An 18,689-nucleotide genomic window follows, 5' to 3' on the forward strand; every position below is an offset into this window, starting at 1 on the left:
TAGCGGCGGGCGAGGGGAGGGCGAGGGGCGGCCTGGGGTTATTGACGGGCACGGAGCCCCCCTGGGAGCGGGGGATGCTCCGGCGGTGAAGGACGGGAGTGTGAGTTCCCCCCATCCCTCCAGGTGTTCCCCTCTGGGCCTATAAATCCCCCCCCTCAAATCCAGATGTGCAGCCCGGCGTGTGTTTCCGCCCAGATGTGCAGCCCGGACACACCCCGGGCTCTGCCATCATCCAGATGTGCGCACCCAGATGTGCACCCAGAAAGGAGCCGGGAACCTTTTCCTGAGCCGGGCTGGGGGTGGACAGGGGGGGAAACTGAGGCAGCAGCAGCGAGGAGGAGCAGCCCCAGGAAGGAGCCGCTGTCTCCAGGCAGCGCTCCCACACACAGAGCCGGGAATAGACTCCGGATCCGGCGCTGCGGCACCAGCGCGGCCCCCGCCGCTCCCGGGCCGGGCTGGGATGGGCTGGGATGGAGGAATCACCTTCCTGGTGGCTCCAAAGGGATGGAGGTGACCGCAGCCTCCCCAGCCCTGCCCCAGCCCCGCCACCCCCAGAGCCATGGGGGCTTTGAGGGGCAGCGGCTCCTCCATCCAGAGCCCAGCGCTTGTTTTTGTGTTTTTGGCCGGTTCCCAAATGGAATCGGGGGATGGAAATCCCCTCCCAGGGCAGTGGGGGGGGGGGGGGGGGGTGGGTGCAGCACCCCCCAAACCCACCCTGGGGTGGCTCCAGCTCTCCCCGTGAGACCCTCAACATCCCCATCCCCAGAGGGACCGGGGGTACCCAAAAATCCCCCCAGAGGGGGCTGAGGACGGTTCTGATGCCCCGATTTATCCCTGACACCGACTCAGAGCCGCGTTATTCCCATTTTTTCCTCCCTCTTTGCGGCCGGGGAGGAGCGGCGGGGCGATATCTGCTTCGTCATGATGCCGCTTAATTCTCCTCTTGTCGGGAAAAGCCACTGAGCCAGCACAGAACGAGCCGGGGACGGGCTGAGCCGCCACTGTCACTGTCACCAGTGCCACCGCCACCCCCCTGGGGACACCCACACCGCTCCCAGCGCCGGGCTCAGCCTCCCCCGCAGTCCCGCCCGGGCTTTATCGGGGCTGCCGGGGGGAGATAGGCTCGCTCAGCTCCTTCTCCCCGCTCTCGGATGAGCCACCAGCCCCAGGGAGCGGTGAGAGCTCAGGGAGGGCCCCCCCAGCCCCAGAAATGCGGTGTCGGCGGGTTTAGGTGAGTGAGGGGCTGGGCAGGGACGGGGACAGGGCTGGGGACAGGGCTGGGGACACTGTTGGGGACAAGGAGGGGCAGGTTGGTGGTGGCCACTCTCTGTTTTCCTGTAGTTTTTTTGGTTTTTTTTCGGTGTCACCGGTTTTAGGTGAATGAGAGGCTGGACAGGGCTGGGGACAGGCTTGGGGACAGGCTTGGGGACACTGTTGGGGACAAGGGGTGGGCAGTTCTCGGTTTTCCCGTCGTTTTATTTTGGTGTCGCCGGTTTTAGGTGAGTGAGAGGCTGGGCAGGGTTGGGGACAGGGCTGGGGACAAGGAGGGGCAGGTTGGTGGTGGCCGCTCTCGGTTTTCCCGTGTTGTTGTTGTTGTTTTTGTTGTTGTTTTTTTGTGGGGGTTTTTTGGTGTTGTTGCTCGTGGGGGGAATTTGGGGGGGTTTGGGGCTGTCCCGTGTTTTGTCACTTGTGGTGTCCCCAAGACAAGATGGGAAAGGCGGGGAGCTGAGTGGGGGGAGACAGCGCTGACCCCTCCCCAAACCCCTCCCTGTGACACCAGAGCGTCCCCAGGGCCACCCCTGTCCCCTTCCCTTGGGGACATCGCTGTGGTCACTGCAGGGACAGCCCAGCCCTTCCCTGCCCCACTCAGGGGTCAATTTGTGGGGTCTCAGTGCTGTTATAGGGGAGGGGGCACCCCAAAATCCCACCCCACCCCTCCCTGGAGGGTTTGGTGCTCCCTGGTTGTGCTTTTGACAGGGAATTTTGGAGCATCTCAACCCCCCTGGCAAAGCCTGGAGGGGCCAAATTTCCATCTTTCCATCGCCATGGGGAGGATTTAGGAGGAGAATTTGAGGTCTCCCCCATCTCTTGAGCCAAGAGGGGCTGTGGGGTCACAGGGTGAGGGGTTAATTCCCACCTGTCCCAGGTAAACCTGGGGACCCCCTGTCACACCTGGGCCACCCCCTGTCACATCTGGGGACCCCCTGTCACACCTGGGGACCCCCCTGTCATACCTGGGACACCCTGTCACACCTGGGGACACCCCCTGTCACACCTGGGGACCCCCTGTCACACCTGGGGACTCCCTGTCACACCTGGGGACACCCCCTGTCACATCTGGGGACCCCCTGTCACACCTGGGGACCCCCTGTCACACCTGGGGACACCCCCTGTCACACCTGGGCCACCCCCTGTCACACCTGGGGACCCCCTGTCACACCTGGGGACCCCCCTGTCACACCTGGGCCACCCCCTGTCACACCTGGGGACACCCCCTGTCACACCTGGGGACCCCCTGTCACACCTGGGGACCCCCTGTCACACCTGGGCCACCCCTGTCACACCTGGGGACCCCCTGTCACACCTGGGGACACCCCCTGTCACACCTGGGGACACCCTGTCACACCTGGGGACCCCCCTGTCACACCTGGGCCACCCCCTGTCACACCTGGGGACCCCCCTGTCACACCTGAGCCACCCCCTGTCACACCTGGGGACCCCCTGTCACATCTGGGGACCCCTTGTCACACCTGGGCCACCCCCTGTCACACTTGGGACCCCCCCCAAGGTCACCTGGGGACCCCCCAAATGTCCTGTGGGGTGCGACCCTCTGTGTGCTCACCCCATACCCGATATTGGGGTGCCCAGTCTCCCCATCCCCATTGGGGGTACCCAGTGCAGGGTTTTGGGAGTTTTTTTGGGGAGGAGGAGCTCGGGGACACCCCCAAAGCTCCCCGGGGAGCCCCTGGGGGCGCGGCCTCCTCACACATCCCCGGCGGCGGCTCCGCGTGCGGGATGAGCGGGCTAATCCCACCCTAATCCCGGATTAAGGGCCGCGTGAGGAGCGGGTTGGGACGGGCTGTGGGGTGGCTGTGGGGCCGGGGGGGCTGGGAAAACACCCCCCTGCATCCCATCCCACCCCATCATACCCCCCTGCATCCCATCCCACCCCATTGCACCCCATCCCATCCCACCCCACCCCATCCCATCCCATCCCACCCCACCCCATCCCATCCCACCCCATCCCACCCCATCCCCTGGAATTTTCTCCCCTGATCTATTCCCTCTCCTGCTCTCCTCCTCCTGGGAGCCTTTATTAGGAGGGTTTGGAGAGAATTATACCAAGGACGAGGTGAGATATCTCAGAAAAGGCCCTTTCCCCAGGACATTTGTCCCAGGCGTTTATTCTTCGAGTTTTCCAGGGGGAAAAAGAGGGAGGGGAGACAATTTATAAATTTCTATCCTCCCAGCTCAGAGGAGAGACAGCTGGACCACAGCCAGGGGGGTCAGAGAAGGAAATAAGGGTCACTCTGAGGGGTCAGGGAGTCCAGGGGGGGTCAGGAGGGAGAAACCATTTCCCTGGAGAATTCCAACAGAGAAACCATTTCCCTGGAGAATTCCAACACTCCCCTCTCTAAACCTCGCAGCCCTCCCGGCTGCGTTGGCCCAGATTCCCCGGATAGGAGGAACCCCAAGAGGTGGAAATTCCTCCTTCATCTCCATCCGCTCAGGGATGGGATGGGCGGGTTGTTTTTACTCCCCAAACCCCTCCCCATCCACCTTCCATCCGGGGGAAACTGAGGCACGGAGCATCCCCCCCTGTCCCAGCTCACTGCAGGATGCACCGACCATCCCCAGCCATGGAAAAACGCCCGGGGCTGGCAGCTGGTGGCTTTTGAGGCCACCGAGGTCCCCGAGCAGGACACGGAAACCATGAGCTGTCAATAGTCAAAGGGTCGGTTCCCTCAGTGAGGGCCGGGAAAGGGAGAAAACAGGACAAAAGAGGAACCGGACACCGGAGAGCGGCGGGTCGGGGACCCAAGAGCTGCCCGGGGCTCGTTGTTGTCGCGATCAAGTTGCCGGTGAGGCCCCTCGGTGCCTCAGTTTCCCCGGTGAGAGGGGAGGATGCTCCAGGGGAGGATGCTCCAGGGGAGGATGCTCCAGGCCCCGTTGTTTGGGGACAGGAGGAGGATGGGGAGGAGGATGGGGCTGGGCTGAGCTGGAAACAGCGCTCACCCTTCCCAGAGCTGGAGGGAACCGTCTGTTCAGGGAACTTGTGACCCCGAGTGTCCCCAGGGTGTCCCCAGGGTCACAAATGGGGGTGACAGGGACAGGACAGGACAGGACAGGGCAGGGAGGGGGAGGAGGGAGGCGGGAGGAAGGCCGGGGGTCCCAGGTGGGCAGGAAGGTACAGGGATGTTCTCAGGGCCCGGCCCCTGGCCCCGAGCCGGCCACTGATGGCTTTGGCGGCTGTGAAAAGTCAAATCCGGATTTCCTCGGGGCGGGGAGGAGGGAACCGGCCTCTTCCCGGACTGCCCGGGGCTGGGGGGGAGCGAGGGGGGGACAGAGGGACATCTCCATCCCGGTGAGCCCTGCGGGCGTGTGTCCTGTCTGTCTGTCCGTCCATCCATCCATCCATCCATCCATCCATCCATCCATCCATCCATCCCTCCCTCCATCCATCCATCCATCCATCCCTCCATCCCTCCATCCATCCATCCCTCCATCCCTCCATCCATCCATCCATCCGTCCGTCCGTCCGTCTGTCCGTCCATCCATCCATCCATCCATCCATCCATCCATCCATCCGTCCGTCCGTCCGTCCGTCCATCCATCCATCCGTCCGTCCGTCCGTCCGTCCGTCCGTCCATCCGTCCATCCATCCATCCATCCATCCATCCATCCATCCATCCATCCATCCATCCATCCATCCATCCATCCCTCCCTTTCCCCACCTCTTTCCCTTCCCCAGCCTCCTCATCCCCCTGTGACCTGTATCCCCCCCCCTCTCCCCATCCCATCCCATCCCCGCTCCCCCCTCGCCCCCTCCAGACCAGGAAAAAAATCCCAAACCCATCCCGGGCCGTCCCTTATCGCGGGCCAGGCGATCACACGGGGCTGTTGCCATGGGGAACGCGGCTGCCGTGGGGCGGTGTCCCCCTGTCTCAGCCCGATAAGGCCCCAAAAAGCGGGGAGGGGAAGGGAGGGGGAGGACCGAGGTGCTTACGCAGCCCTGACACTCCTCGAGCAGGTTTTTGTGGCGTTTTCCCCCCGTTTTTTGGGTTTGTTTTGCCTTTTTTCCCGGCGCCGCACCCACCCTGCGCCATCGCCGTTTGCTCGTTGTCACCGCCGGTGTCCCCAAGGCCCCCGAGCGACACCGGGGGCGAAGGTTGGCCCCGGTTCTGGAAAGTGTGAGCTCATGGTGTGCCCGGACAAAGCCACCCTTGTGCCCCCGGGAGGGCGGGGAGGGGCTGCGGTGGCCTTAAATCCCGTCCCGGGGACAAATTTGGGGTTTTTTTTGTGGTCAGGGGGTGTTTGGGGAGGCAGAGCCCCCCGAGGGTATTCCCGGGTTTCTCAGTTCTGCTCCTGCTCCATCTCTGCATCCCACGGGAATAAATTGTGCGTTCAGTGGGGCTTGGGGACAGCAGGGTGGCGTGTCCCCAAAGGTGGTGTCACCTGCGATGTCCCAGCCCCTCTCTGGCGTCCCTGTGCCACCCCCCGTGTCCCATCCCCTGTCACTGCTGTCCCTGTGCCACCCCCTGTCACTTCTGTCCCTGTGCCACCCCCGTGTCCCATCCCCTGTCACTTCTGTCCCTGTGCCACCCCCGTGTCCCAACCCCTGTCACTTCTGTCCCTGTGCCACCTCCCGTGTCCCACTCCTGTCACTGCTGTCCCTGTGCCACCCGCCGTGTCCCATCCCCTGTCACTGCTGTCCCTGTGCCACCCCCTGTCACTGCTGTCCCTGTGCCACCCCCGTGTGCCACCCCCTGTCACTGCTGTCCCTGTGCCACCCCCGTGTGCCACCCCCTGTCACTGCTGTCCCTTGTCCCTGTGCCACCCCCGTGTCCCATCCCCTGTCACTGCTGTCCCTGTCCCAGCCCCTGTCACTTCTGTCCCTGTGCCACCCCCGTGTCCCAACCCCTGTCACTGCTGTCCCTGTGCCACCCCCGTGTCCCAACCCCTGTCACTGCTGTCCCTGTCCCAACCCCTGTCACTGCTGTCCCTGTCCCAGCCCCTGTCACTTCTGTCCCTGTGCCACCCCCGTGTCCCAACCCCTGTCACTGCTGTCCCTGTCCCAGCCCCTGTCACTGCTGTCCCTTGTCCCTGTGCCACCCCCGTGTCCCATCCCCTGTCACTGCTGTCCCTGTGCCACCCCCGTGTCCCAAAGGAGAGTTTTGGAGGAGAATGGGGAATTTTCCCCTTTGTGTGTGTGTGTGGGGGGATATTGTGGGTTTCCAGCCCGGGGGGTGCCGGGGCCGGGCCCGTCCCGCTGCTCTGGAGCCTTCCCGAGGCACAGGGGACAAAAGGGAGTCACTGTCCCTGCCCTGTCAGCAGCGACACCGGGCAGTGACACCGGGAGGGCTCTGGGGACACCCGGGAGGGGCTGGGGACAACCAGGAGGGACAGAGGACACTCAGCAGGGACTGGGAACACCCAGGAGACACAGGGGACACTCAACAGGTACAAGGGACACCCAGCAGGGACAGGGGACACTCAGGAGGCACAGGGGACACTCAGGAGGCACAGGGGACACTCAACAGGTACAAGGGACACCCAGCAGGGACCGGGGACACTCAGCAGGGACAGGGGACACTCAGGAGGCACAGGGGACACTCAACAGGTACAGGGGACACTCAACAGGTACAGGGGACACTCAACAGGTGCAGGGGACACCCGGGAGAGCACTGGAGACACTCATCTGGCACAGGGGACACTCAGAAGCCACAGGGGACACTCAGCGGGGACAGGGGACACTCATCAGGCGCAGGGGACACTCAGCGGGGACAGGGGACACTCAGCGGGGACAGGGGACACTCAGCGGGGACAGGGGACAGTCAGGAGGCACAGGAGGACACTCAGCAGACACAGGGGACACCCGGGTGGAGCAGGGGACAGTCAGGAGGGACAGGGGACACCCAGGAGGCTCTGGGGACACCCAACATCCACAGGGGACCTCGGGGACAGCCTGGGGACAAAGCGGTGGCTTCACCCGTCCCCTCCCGTCCTGTCCCCGCAGAGGGAACACCCGAGGCCCAGCGCGGTGTCGGCGCCCAGAGGGATGTGCAGCCACAGAGGGAGCGGTGAGCGCCATGTCCCACCCTTGTCCCCTGCCCTGGGGACAGGGACATCTCCTGTCACCTGACATCGCCCCTCTGGGACTTTTCCGGGGGCCCAGGGCTCAGCCAGGGGGGCGGTGGGAGGTGGGACCCCCACCCTGGGGTGCTCTGTGCTGTGCCAGGGGAGTGATGGGAGGTGGGACCCCCACCCCGGGGTGCTCTGTGCTGTGCCAGGGGGGTGATGGGAGGTGGGACCCCCACCCTGGGGTGCTCTGTGCTGTGCCAGGGGAGTGATGGGAGGTGGGACCCCCACCCCGGGGTGCTCTGTGCTGTGCCAGGGGGGTGATGGGAGGTGGGACCCCCACCCTGGGGTGCTCTGTGCTGTGCCAGGGGAGTGATGGGAGGTGGGACCCCCACCCCGGGGTGCTCTGTGCTGTGCCAGGGGGGTGATGGGAGGTGGGACCCCCACCCCGGGGTGCTCAGCGCCCACCCTGCTGGTCCCCAAACCCCGCTGTCCCCACAGGACCCTGTGACTGACACAACCCGCCAGCCCAAAGCTGAATGGAAAGACTGCACAAGGTAAAGGGGGGCTGGGGAAGGGTGTTGGGGGTCCTGGGAGCATGTTGGGGGTCCTGGAAGGTTGTTGGGGGTCCAGAACAGGGTTCTGGGGGTCCTGGAAGGGTGTTTGGGGTCCTGGAAGGGTTCTGGGGGTCCTGGGAGTGTACTGGGAGTCCAGGAAAGGTGTTGGGGTACTGAATAAGGTACTGGGGGTGCAGGGAATGGTGCTGGGATGGAGAACAGGGATCCAGAGAAGGTGATGGAGGTCCAGGGAATGGTGCTGGGGGTCCAGGAAAAGTTCTGGGAATAAAGAACAGGATGCTGGGGGTCCAGGAAAGGGTCCTGGGGGTCTAGATGGGGTTCTGGGGGTCCAAGAAGGGTGGTGGGAGTTCAGGAAGGGTGCTGGGGGTCTGGGCAGGGTGTTGGGGGTCCAGAACAGGGTGCTGGGGGTCCAGAGAATGGTGCTGGAGGGTCCAGGAAAAGTTCTGGGAATACAGAACAGGGTCCTGGGGGTCCAAGGAGAGTGGTGGGAGTCCAGAAACAGTGTTGGGGGTCTGGGTAGGGTTTTGGGGCTCCAGGGAAAGTGCTGGGGGTCCTGGAAGGTGCTGGGGGTCCTGGCAGGGTGCTGGGGGTCTGGGCAGGGTGTTGGGGGTCCAGGAAGCTGCTGGGGGTCCTGGCAGGGTGTGGGACAGGGGACTGGTGGCCAAGGGCAGGGGCTGGTGGCCAAGGACACGAGCAGTCATGGGCTGCTGTTAGCAGGGCCTTGCCTTCCTCCTCCTCCTCCTCCTCCTCCTCCTCCTCCTCCAGCCCGGCCTGGCAGCCCCATCCAGCAGCCCCATGTCCTGTCCCAGCCTCTGTCCCCTCCCTGCTGTCCCCTTCCCACCGGGAACCCCCATCCCGAGGAATCCGGGGTCCATGGGGGGTGTCCATCCCCCTTTTCCTGGATTAAAATCTCCCCTTTATTTTCCCCATCCAGCAGCCACTGACCTCCCCTGGGAGCGTCTGCTCTTCCCGCGGGTCCAGCGTTCCTGGATCTCCCTCCAGCATCGTGGTAATTAACCCTAATTCCCTAATGGGAATTCCTGCACCCTAAATCCATGGGATTGGGATATTCCCACTCCCAAAAAAATCCCTTTCTGAGCCCCAAATTGAGGCAAATGGGAATTCCTGCACCCTAAATCCATGGGATTGGGATATTTAGGAGTTATGCCACTCCTAAACTGTCCTCATTCCCAAAAAAATCCCTTTCTGAGCCCCAAATTGAGGTGAATGGGAATTCCCACACCCTAAATCCAAGGGATCAGGATATTCTCCCTCCTAAACCCTCTCCAGCCCTAAAAAAATCCCTTTTTAAACCTCAAATTGAGGCAAATGGGAATTCCCACACCCTAAATCCACGGGATGGGGATATTCCCCCTCCTAAACCCTCTCCAACCCCAAAAACCGCTTTCTGATCCCCAAATTGAGATGTTTTCTCCTCTTTTCAGGCCAAGATGGACAACGAGGTTCTGGGCTACAAGGACCTGGCTGCCATCCCCAAGGACAAGGCCATCCTGGACATCGAGCGCCCCGACCTGATGATTTATGAACCTCATTTCACCTACTCGCTGATGGAGCACGTGGAGCTGCCCCGGAGCCGGGAGGTCAGCGGGGATTTTTTGGGTTTTTTGGGGGGTTTTTGGGTTTTTTTGGGGCTTTTTTAGGGGTTTTTTGGGGGTTTTTTGGGGGTTTTTTGGGGTTTTTTTGAGGTTTTTTTAGGGGTTTTTTGGGGTTTTTTAGGGGTTTTTTGGGGGTTTTTTGGGTTTTTTTAGGGTTTTTTTGGGGTTTTTTTGGGGTTTTTTGGTTTTTTAGGGGTTTTTTTGGGGTTTTTTGGGGTTTTTTTAGGGGTTTTTTGGGGTTTTTTTTGGGTTTTTGGGGTTTTTTTTTTGGAGAATCTCATGTGGATGGAAGGGTGGCGGAGATGGGGTTGTTGGGATGAAATTTCGGCTTAAAAAAATACTTAAAATTTGTTAAAGTTCGTTGTGATTGGTGATGGATTGGCGATGGTGGGGGTTATTAAAGTTGTTTAAAATTTGTTTTTAAAAGGTATTGAAAGGAATTTAATGAATTTATTTTTAAAAGATATTGAAATTAATGTAATGGATTTTTTAAAGATATTGAAATGAATGCAATGAATTCATTTTTCAAAGATATTGAAATGAATTAATTCATTTTTAAAGGTATTGAAATGAATTCAATGAATTCCTTTTTAGAAGATACTGAAATGAATTTGCTTCGTTTTTTAAGGATATTAAAATGAATTAATTTATTTTTAAAGATATTAAAATGAATTCAATAAATTTATTTTTTAAAAGATATTGAATTCAATGAATTCATTTTTAAAAGATATTAAAATGAGTTAAATGAATTAATTTTAAAAATATATTGAAATGAATTCAATGAATTCATTTTAAAAGATAGTAAAATGAATTAATTTCTTTTTGAAAGATATTAAATTCAATGAATTAATTTTTAAAATATATTTAAATTAATTTAACTAATTTATTTTTAAATATATTAAAATTAATTTAATTAATTTAAAAATACATTGAAATTAATTTAGTTAATTAATTTTAAAATATATTGAAATTCATTTAATTAATTCATTTTTAAAGATAGCGAAATTAATTAAATTAATTCATTTTTATATATATTGAAATTAATTAATTTATTTTTAAAAAATATTGAAATGAATTAAATGAAAAAAAATTAAATATATTGAAATGAATTAAATTAATTCACTTTTAAAAAGATATTTAAATGAATCCCAATTTTCCTCCCGCAGCGCTCCCTGTCTCCCAAATCCATGTCTCCTCCCCCGTCTCCGGAGGTGAGTTGGGGCCCTGCGGGGCTGTGTGAGGGGGGTTTGGGGTGGTGAATTGGGGAGGGGTCGGGCTGACCCCCCTGTTCCCGCAGGTGATCCGGGAGTGGCTGGAGAGTCGCCCCCCGAGCGGCCCCGCGGCCCCCGCCCCGCGCCAGGGCCCGGCCCCCACCCGCAGCAGCGTCCAGCACTTCCACCGCCCCGGTAACGGCCCCGGGACCCCCAACCGGGAACCCCAACCAGGAACCCCAACCGGGACCCCAACCGGGACACCTGGGACACCTGGGACCCCAAACTGGGACCCCCGGGACACCCAGAACCCCAAACCAGGACCCCCGGGACACCTGGGACCCCAAACTGGGACACCCAGGACACCCAGAACCCCAACCGGGACACCCGGGACACCTGGGACCCCAACCGAGACCCCTGGGACACCCAGAGCCCCAACCGGGACCCCTGAGACACCCAAAACCCCAACTGGGAACCCTGGGACACCCAGAACCCCAACTGGGAACCCTGGGACACCCAAAACCCCCAGAACCCTGAACCAGGACCCCTAGAACCCCAACCGGGACCCCTGGGACACCCAGAACCCCAACCGGGACCCCTGGGACACCCAGAAGCCCCGGGACCCTCAGCACCCCAAACTGGGACCCCCAGCACCCCCGTCACCACCCCGGACCGGGACCCCCAGCACCCCAAACCAGGACCCCAGTGCCACCCCACCAAGCCTGGGGGTCCTGGAGACTCTTCCCAATGCCATGAGATCCCATTCCCATGAGTTTCCATCCCCATGAGTTCCCATTCCCATGAGTTCCCATTCCCATGAGTTCCCATTCCCAATCTCATGAGCTCCCATTCCCAATGCCATGAGCTCCAATTCCCATTCCCAAACCCCTGAGCTCCCATCCCCAACTCCATGGGCTCTCACTCCCATTCCCAACCTCCCAATCCTATGAGTTCCCATTCCCAATCCCATGAGCTCCCATTCCCAACCCTATGAGCTCCCATTCCCAATCCCATGAGCTCCCATTCCCATGAGCTCCCACTCCCATTCCCAAGCTCATCAGGTCCCATTCCCATGAGTTCCCATTCCCAATCCCATGAGCTCCCATTCCCAACCCTATGAGCTCCCATTCCCAATCCCACGAGTTCCCATTCCCATGAGCTCCCATTCCCATGAGCTCCCACTCCCATCCCCAACCCCAAACCCCGTTTGTTCCCCCCAGAGACCGACACCACAGAGCTCAACATTTACAAGAAGCCCCCGATCTACCGGCAGAAAGGTGAGTGTGGGGCAGGGTCCTGTGCCACCCCACGGGACTGGGCCATCCCAGGACTCCCCCTCACCCTCCCCGTGCCCCCCAGACCACCATTCCAGCGCCCACCATGGGAAGCACCTCATCGAGGACTTGATCATCGAATCCTCCAAATTCCCGGCGGCGCAGCCCCCGGACCCCAACCAGCCCGCCAAGATCGAGACCGACTACTGGCCCTGCCCACCCTCCCTGGCCGTCGTGGGTAGGTGGGAACGGAGGAGTTTTCCCCCCTGGAGACCCCAGGGAGGGGTGGGAACGGCTGGAGAATCCCAAATTTCCCCGCAGAGACGGAGTGGAGGAGGCGGATGGCATCCAAGAGGGGCGAGGAGGAGGATGAGGATCTGACGGAGGAGATGAAGAACCTGCGGGAGCTCCAGAGGCAGGAGCTGAGCAAGGTCAGGGCAGGGCTGGAGGCTGGGGAGGGGTTGGGGAGGGGTTGGCGGAGATCCTGATCCGTGTCCCGGCGTCCCCAGGTCACCTCCAACCTCGGGAAGATGATCCTCAAGGAGGAGATGGAGAAGTCGCTCCCGATCCGGAGGAAAACTCGCTCGCTGCCGGACAGGACGCCTTTCCACACGTGTGAGTGGGGTTGTTGTGCCCAAATCCTGGACCTTTCCTGCCTCATCTCTGGCTGCCTGTACCCCCTGAACCCCCAAATCCTGCCTGTACCTCCCAAATCCCATCTGAACCTCCTAAATCCTACCTGAACATCCCAAATCCTGCCTTCACTTCCCAAATCCTGCCTGAACCTTTCCTAAGGTCCATCTGAACATCTCAAATCCTGCCTGGACTTCCCAAATCCCACCTGAACCTCCCAAATCCTGCCTGAACCTCCTAAATTCCATTTGAACATCCCAAATCCCACCTGAACATCCCAAATCCCATCTGCACATCCCAAATCCTTCGTGTACCCCCCAAATCTCGTCTGAACCCCCCAAATCTCATCCCTGTCCATCCCTAAATGTCCCTAAATGTCCCTAAATGTCCCCACGGTCTCTGTCTCTCGCAGCCCTCCACACGAGCTCATCCAAGAGTTCCTCCCTCCCCGCCTCGGGCCGGAGCACCCTCACCCGGGTAGGTTATGGTCATCTGTCCCCCCAAACCGCCGGGGTCACCCCCACACCCCGGCCAGGGTTTGGGGTGACCCCTCTGACCCCGTCCCTGTCCCCCCACAGCTGCAGTCGGCAGAGTTCGGCTCGGCGGGGAGCGAGAAGGGCAGCCCTGGTGAGGGGCAGGGCAGGGATGGGGGGGATTCTGGGGATTTAGGGGTGATCCCGAGGATTTGAGGGTGTCCCTGGGAGTGTAGGGGTGTCCTGGGGGTGCTGGAATGTCCTGCAGGGATGTGGGAGTGTTTTGGGGATGTGGGGGTGGTTCCTGGGATGTGGGGGTGTCCCTGGAGATGTGGGGGTGTCCTTGGGGATGCTGGAATGTCCTGGAGGGATGTGGGAGTGTCCTGGGAGATGTGCGGGTGTCCTGGAGAATGTGGGGGTGTCCCTGAGATGTGGGACTGCCTTGGGTAATGTGGGGGTGTCCTGGAGATGTGGAGGTGTCCTTGGGGATGTGGGGATGTCCCTGGGGATGCTGGATTGTTCTGCAGGGATGTGGGAGTGTTTTGGGGATGTGGTGGTGTCTATGGGATTTGGGGGTGTCCCAGGGGATGTGGGGGTGTCCTGGAAAATCTGGAGGTGTCCCAGGGGATGTAGGGGCTTCCCAAGGAATGTGGAGGTGTTCCAGAGGTGTGGGAGTGTCCTGGAGATGTGGGGATGTCCCAAGGGATGTGGGGGTGTCCTGGAGAGATGTGGGGATGCCCTGGAGGTGTGGAGGTGTCTCAGAGGATGTCTCCAGAGTGTCCTGGGAGGTTTGGGGGTGTCCTGGGATATGTGGGGGTATCCTGGGAGGTGTGGGGATGTCCCCAAGGACTGGGACTGGGGGGACAAACAGGCCTGTGTGTGGAGACCACAGCCCTCTGTCCCCCCAGTCTGAGTCCCCCCTCTCCCTGTCCAGCCCTGCAGGTAAGAGCTCACCTGGCCGAGGACAGCAGGACCACCAAGACGGTGACACACACAGGGGAGGGAGGGGGACACGGGCACTGGGGCCACCCTGGGACAGTCCCCAGAGGGGGGAGGGATGGTGTGACACCCCCAGGATGGAGCCCCTCAGCTCGGCTCCAGGTGGGATAAACCCACCTTTTTGGGGTTTTTTGGGGGGCCGGGCTGAGCTGAGGCTTTGCCCCCCCAGAACGGCCAGCGCGGGCGCATGGACAGAGGGAACTCCCTGCCCAGCATGTTGGAGCAGAAGGTGAGGGGGGCTTGGGGGGGCTCTGATGGGGTCGTGGGGGTCTCCCTGAGGGTCTCGATGTCGCCCTGATTTTCACCCTTCTGATCATTGTCTACATATTTTTTTAATAGAGTTTTTCATGCATTTAACATAAACAAAAGTAGATTGTTTTCATTCCTCTCCGTGATGGAATTCCAGCCACTGGTGGTCAGAGAGGTTCCTCTAATCCCCCCAAAATCCTTAATCAAATCCCAAAATAGATTATTTTTCCATCCCTCTCCATGATGGAATTCCGACCACTGGTGGTCAGAGAGGTGGTCCCTCATCTCCTCTAAAATCCTTAATCAAATCCCAAAATAGATTGTTTTCATTCCTCTCCATGATGGAATTCCAAGTTGACCACTGGTGGTCAGAGGTTCCTTTCATCCTTCCCAACCCTTAATCAAATCCCAAATTAGATTGTTTTTCATCCCTCTTTGTGATGGAATTCCAGCCACTGGTGGTCAGAGGTTCCTCTCATCCCCCAAAATCTTTAATCAAACCCCAAAGTAGATTATTTTTCCATCCCTGTCCATGATGGACTTCTGAGTTGACCACTGGTGGTCAGAGAGATGCTCCCCTCATCCCCCCCAAATCCCAAACCCTATTTAAACCCCAAATCATAATAAATTATTTAAACCCTATTTAAACCCTATTTAAACCTCAAATTCCCTTAACCAAACCCTATTTAAACCCCAAATCATAATAAATTATTTAAACCCTATTTAAACCCCAAATTCCCTTAACCAAACCCTATTTAAACCCCAAATCCCCTTAACCAAACCCAATTTAACCCCCAAACCATACCAAATAATAACTAAACAAATCCCAATAATACCTCCCCTTGCTCTGCCCACCCCTCAACCCCACCTTGGTGTGTTTTTTCCATCTCCTGGACATCTCACAGCCCCTTTTTTTTGCAGATTTACCCCTACGAGATGCTGATGGTGACGAACCGAGGCCGCGTGAAGCTCCCCCCGGGCGTGGACAGGACCAGGCTGGAGGTGAGGAGGGGTCTTGGCCAGGTTTGGGGGGCTCTGGGGGGGTCTGTGGGTTCTGTCATCACCTTCTGGTTTTTTGGGTTTTTTGTGCTCGATGTGGTTTTGTATTTGGTGCTGGAATTCGCTTGGGGTTTTCCAAAAATTAACATTAGTTTGGAAGTTAGAAGGGATTTTTTTTTTTTAGGTTCATTTTAAAAATCGATTTCAACTGTTAAAATGTTAAATTTTAAAAAAATTAACATTACTTTGGAAGTTAGAAGGGGTTTTTTTAGGTTCACTTTCATTCAGCTGTTATATGTTAAATTTTCAAAAATTAACATTACTTTGTAAGTTAGAAGGGATTTTATATTTTTTGGGTTCACTTTAAAAGTCGGTTCAACTGTTACAATGGGAAGTTTTTTAAAAGTTAATATTATTTTGTAAGTTGGGTTTTTTTTAGGTTCACTTTAAAAGTCGGTTCAGCTGCTACAATGTGAAATTTTCAAAAATTAACATTACTTTGGAACTTAGAAGTTTGCTTTTTAGGTTCACTTTAAAAATAGGTTCAACTGTTATAATGTTAATTTTTTAAAGTTAATATTATTTTGTAAGTTAGAAGGGGGTTTTTTAGGTTCACTTTAAAAGTCGGTTCAACTGTTACAATGTTATTTTTTTTAAAGTTAATATTATTTTGTAAGTCAGAAGTTTGCTTTTTAGGTTCGCCTTCATTCAGCAGTTACAATGTTAAATTTAAAAAAATTTAACATTACTTTGTAAGTTTGAATGGGTTTTTTTGGGGTTCACTTTAAAAATCGGTTCAGCTGTTATAATGCTAATTTTTTTAAAGTTAATATTACTTTGTAAGTTAGAAGGGATTTTTTTGGGTTATTCATTCAGCTGCTATAGTGTGAAATTTTCAAAAAGTTAACATTACTTTGGAAGTTAGAAGGGAGTTTTTTTTAGGTTCACTTCAAAAATTGGTTCAGCTGTTATAATGTTAAATTTTAAAAAAGTTAATATTACTTTGTAAGTTAGAAGGGGGTTTTTTTGGGTTCACTTTAAAAGTTTGTTCAGCTGTTACAATGTTAAATGTTTTAAAAATTAACATTACTTTGTAAGTTAGAAGGGAGTTTTTTTTAGGTCACTTTAAAAGTGGGTTCAGCTGTTACAATGTGAAATTTTTCAAGTCCCAGTGACTTAAAAACTCGCACAAAACCCCTTAAAAACAAAAAAACCACCAAAACCCCCCAAAAAACCTCAAAAAACCAAATCCCCCCCCCAAAAAAAACCACAAAAAACCCACAAAACAAACAAACAAAAAAAAAAACACAAACAAAAAACCAACCAACCAAAAAACAAAATCAAAAAAAAACCCCAAAAAATAAAATAAAATAAAATAATAATAAAATAAACAATAAATTAGAAAAAATTAAAAAAACCCCCAACCAACCAAAAAACAAAACAAAAAAAACCCCAAAAAATAAAATAAAATAAAATAATAATAAAATAAACAATAAATTAGAAAAAATTTAAATAAACCCAACCAACCAAAAAACAAAACCAAAAAAAAACCAAAAAATAAAATAAAATAAAAATAAAATAATAAATTAAAAAAAATTTTAAAAACCCAACCAACCAAAAAACAAAAACAAAAAAAACAATAAAATAAAATAAAATAATAATAAAATAAACAATAAATTAGAAAAAATTAAAAAAAACCCCAACCAACCAAAAAACAAAACAAAAAAAAACCCCAAAAAAATAAAATAAAATAAAATAAAATAATAATAAAATAAACAATAAATTAGAAAAAAAAAAAAAAACCAACCAAAAAACAAAACAAAAAAAACACCAATAAAATAAAATAAAATAAAATAATAATAAAATAAACAATAAATTAGAAAAAAATTTTAAAAACCCAACCAATCAAAAAACAAAACCAAAAAAACACCAATAAAATAAAATAAAATAATAATAAAATAAACAATAAATTAGAAAAAAAATTAAAAAAAACAACCAACCAAAAAACAAAACCAAAAAAAACCCCAAAAAATAAAATAAAATAAAAATAAAATAATAAATTTTAAAAAAATTTAAAAACCCAACCAACCAAAAAACAAAAACAAAAAACCCAATAAAATAAAATAAAATAATAATAAAATAAATAATAAATTAAAAAAAAAAATTAAAAAAAAAAAAAAAACTAAAATTTTTTGCTGTTAAAAATAAAAAAACCCCAAAATTCTGGTTGTCCCCTCAGCGCCACCTGTCCCCAGAGGATTTCCTGAAAGTCTTCGAGATGTCCCCGGAGGAATTCAGCAAACTCGCCCTGTGGAAACGCAACGAGCTGAAGAAAAAAGCTTTTCTCTTCTGAGCCCGGCCCAGCCCGTGCCGCGCCCTGGAACCGCTTTGGGGCTCTCAGCCGGTTTTTATTGGGGTCCCCCCCCCGTCTTTTCCTGAGAAAAATCTGTTTTTTCCCCCCCTCGGTCTCATTTTTCCCATGTGGGGCTGGGACCTGCCTGGGGCGATGGGCTTGGGGTGTCCCCGCCCCACTGCAGGAGCGGTTTAGGCAGGAGGGGAGAGGTTTGGGGAGGGGTTTTTGGGGTTTGTACCCCCCTTTTGGCCCCCTGGCTCTGTTTGTGGGTGGCCAGGAGGGGGTTGGCTCTTCTGGGGGTCTCCCCTCCTTTTTGGGGGGCTCCTTTCCCCAGCCCACCCACCCTGGGGTCCCCCCCTGTCCCCCAGCCTGGGGGTGACACTGCCAGACTGATGTTCTCACGGCAAAGCCAGGCCTAAATCCTATTTTATCCCCCCATCAACCCCCAAAAATTTGTCCTTTCTCCTCCCCAAATCAGCCCAGGCCCCTCCTGGGGCAGGTGCTGCAGCCGGGACCCCAAAAAGGACACAAAAGGACACAAAAGGACACAAAAGGACACAAAAGGACACTGCCAACCCCCCCTGGGGCTGGGCAGGGACAGGGGGAGACCCCCAGGGCTGGGCAGGGGGACAGGGGAGACCCCCAGGGCTGGGCTGGGGGACAGGGAGACCCCCAGGGCTGGGCAGGGGACAGGGGGAGACCCCCAGGGATGGGCAGGGGGACAGGGGAGACCCCCAGGGCTGTGCAGGGGGACAGGGAGATCCCCAGGGATGGGCAGGGGGACAGGGGAGACCCCCAGGGCTGGGCAGGGGACAGGGGGAGACCCCCAGGGATGGGCAGAATTGGGGTGGGGGGTCCCAGGTAGGGGAGGGGCTCAGGGGTGATGGTTTTGGGGCACCGAGCTGGGATATTGAACTGGGGGTGATAAATTGGAGAAGGGACACGGCGCGATGGGCACTCACTGGGGCTTGGGCACTGTCACTTGTCCCCTGTCCCCTCCCTGGG

General features: G+C 54.8%; 1 protein-coding gene across 1 annotated transcript; it reads left to right on the forward strand.

Annotated features, from left to right (window-relative positions):
• Positions 1-1,012: 1,012 nt before the first annotated feature.
• DMTN (dematin actin binding protein) lies at positions 1,013-17,993 on the forward strand. Its single transcript, XM_083880379.1, has 16 exons — positions 1,013-1,231; positions 7,238-7,301; positions 7,801-7,856; positions 8,815-8,886; positions 9,323-9,478; positions 10,660-10,704; positions 10,791-10,899; positions 11,925-11,981; positions 12,064-12,216; positions 12,300-12,409; positions 12,488-12,593; positions 13,024-13,088; positions 13,190-13,238; positions 14,253-14,312; positions 15,254-15,334; positions 17,571-17,993. The coding sequence occupies exons 3-16, from the start codon at positions 7,839-7,841 to the stop codon at positions 17,768-17,770; spliced, it is 1,281 nt and encodes a 426-aa protein (XP_083736505.1). The 5' UTR covers positions 1,013-1,231; positions 7,238-7,301; positions 7,801-7,838; the 3' UTR covers positions 17,771-17,993.
• The last annotated feature ends 696 nt before the right edge of the window (positions 17,994-18,689 follow it).

This window comes from Zosterops lateralis (genome assembly GCF_965231275.1).
Source record: "Zosterops lateralis genome assembly, chromosome: 30".
Lineage (NCBI taxonomy): Eukaryota > Metazoa > Chordata > Aves > Passeriformes > Zosteropidae > Zosterops > Zosterops lateralis.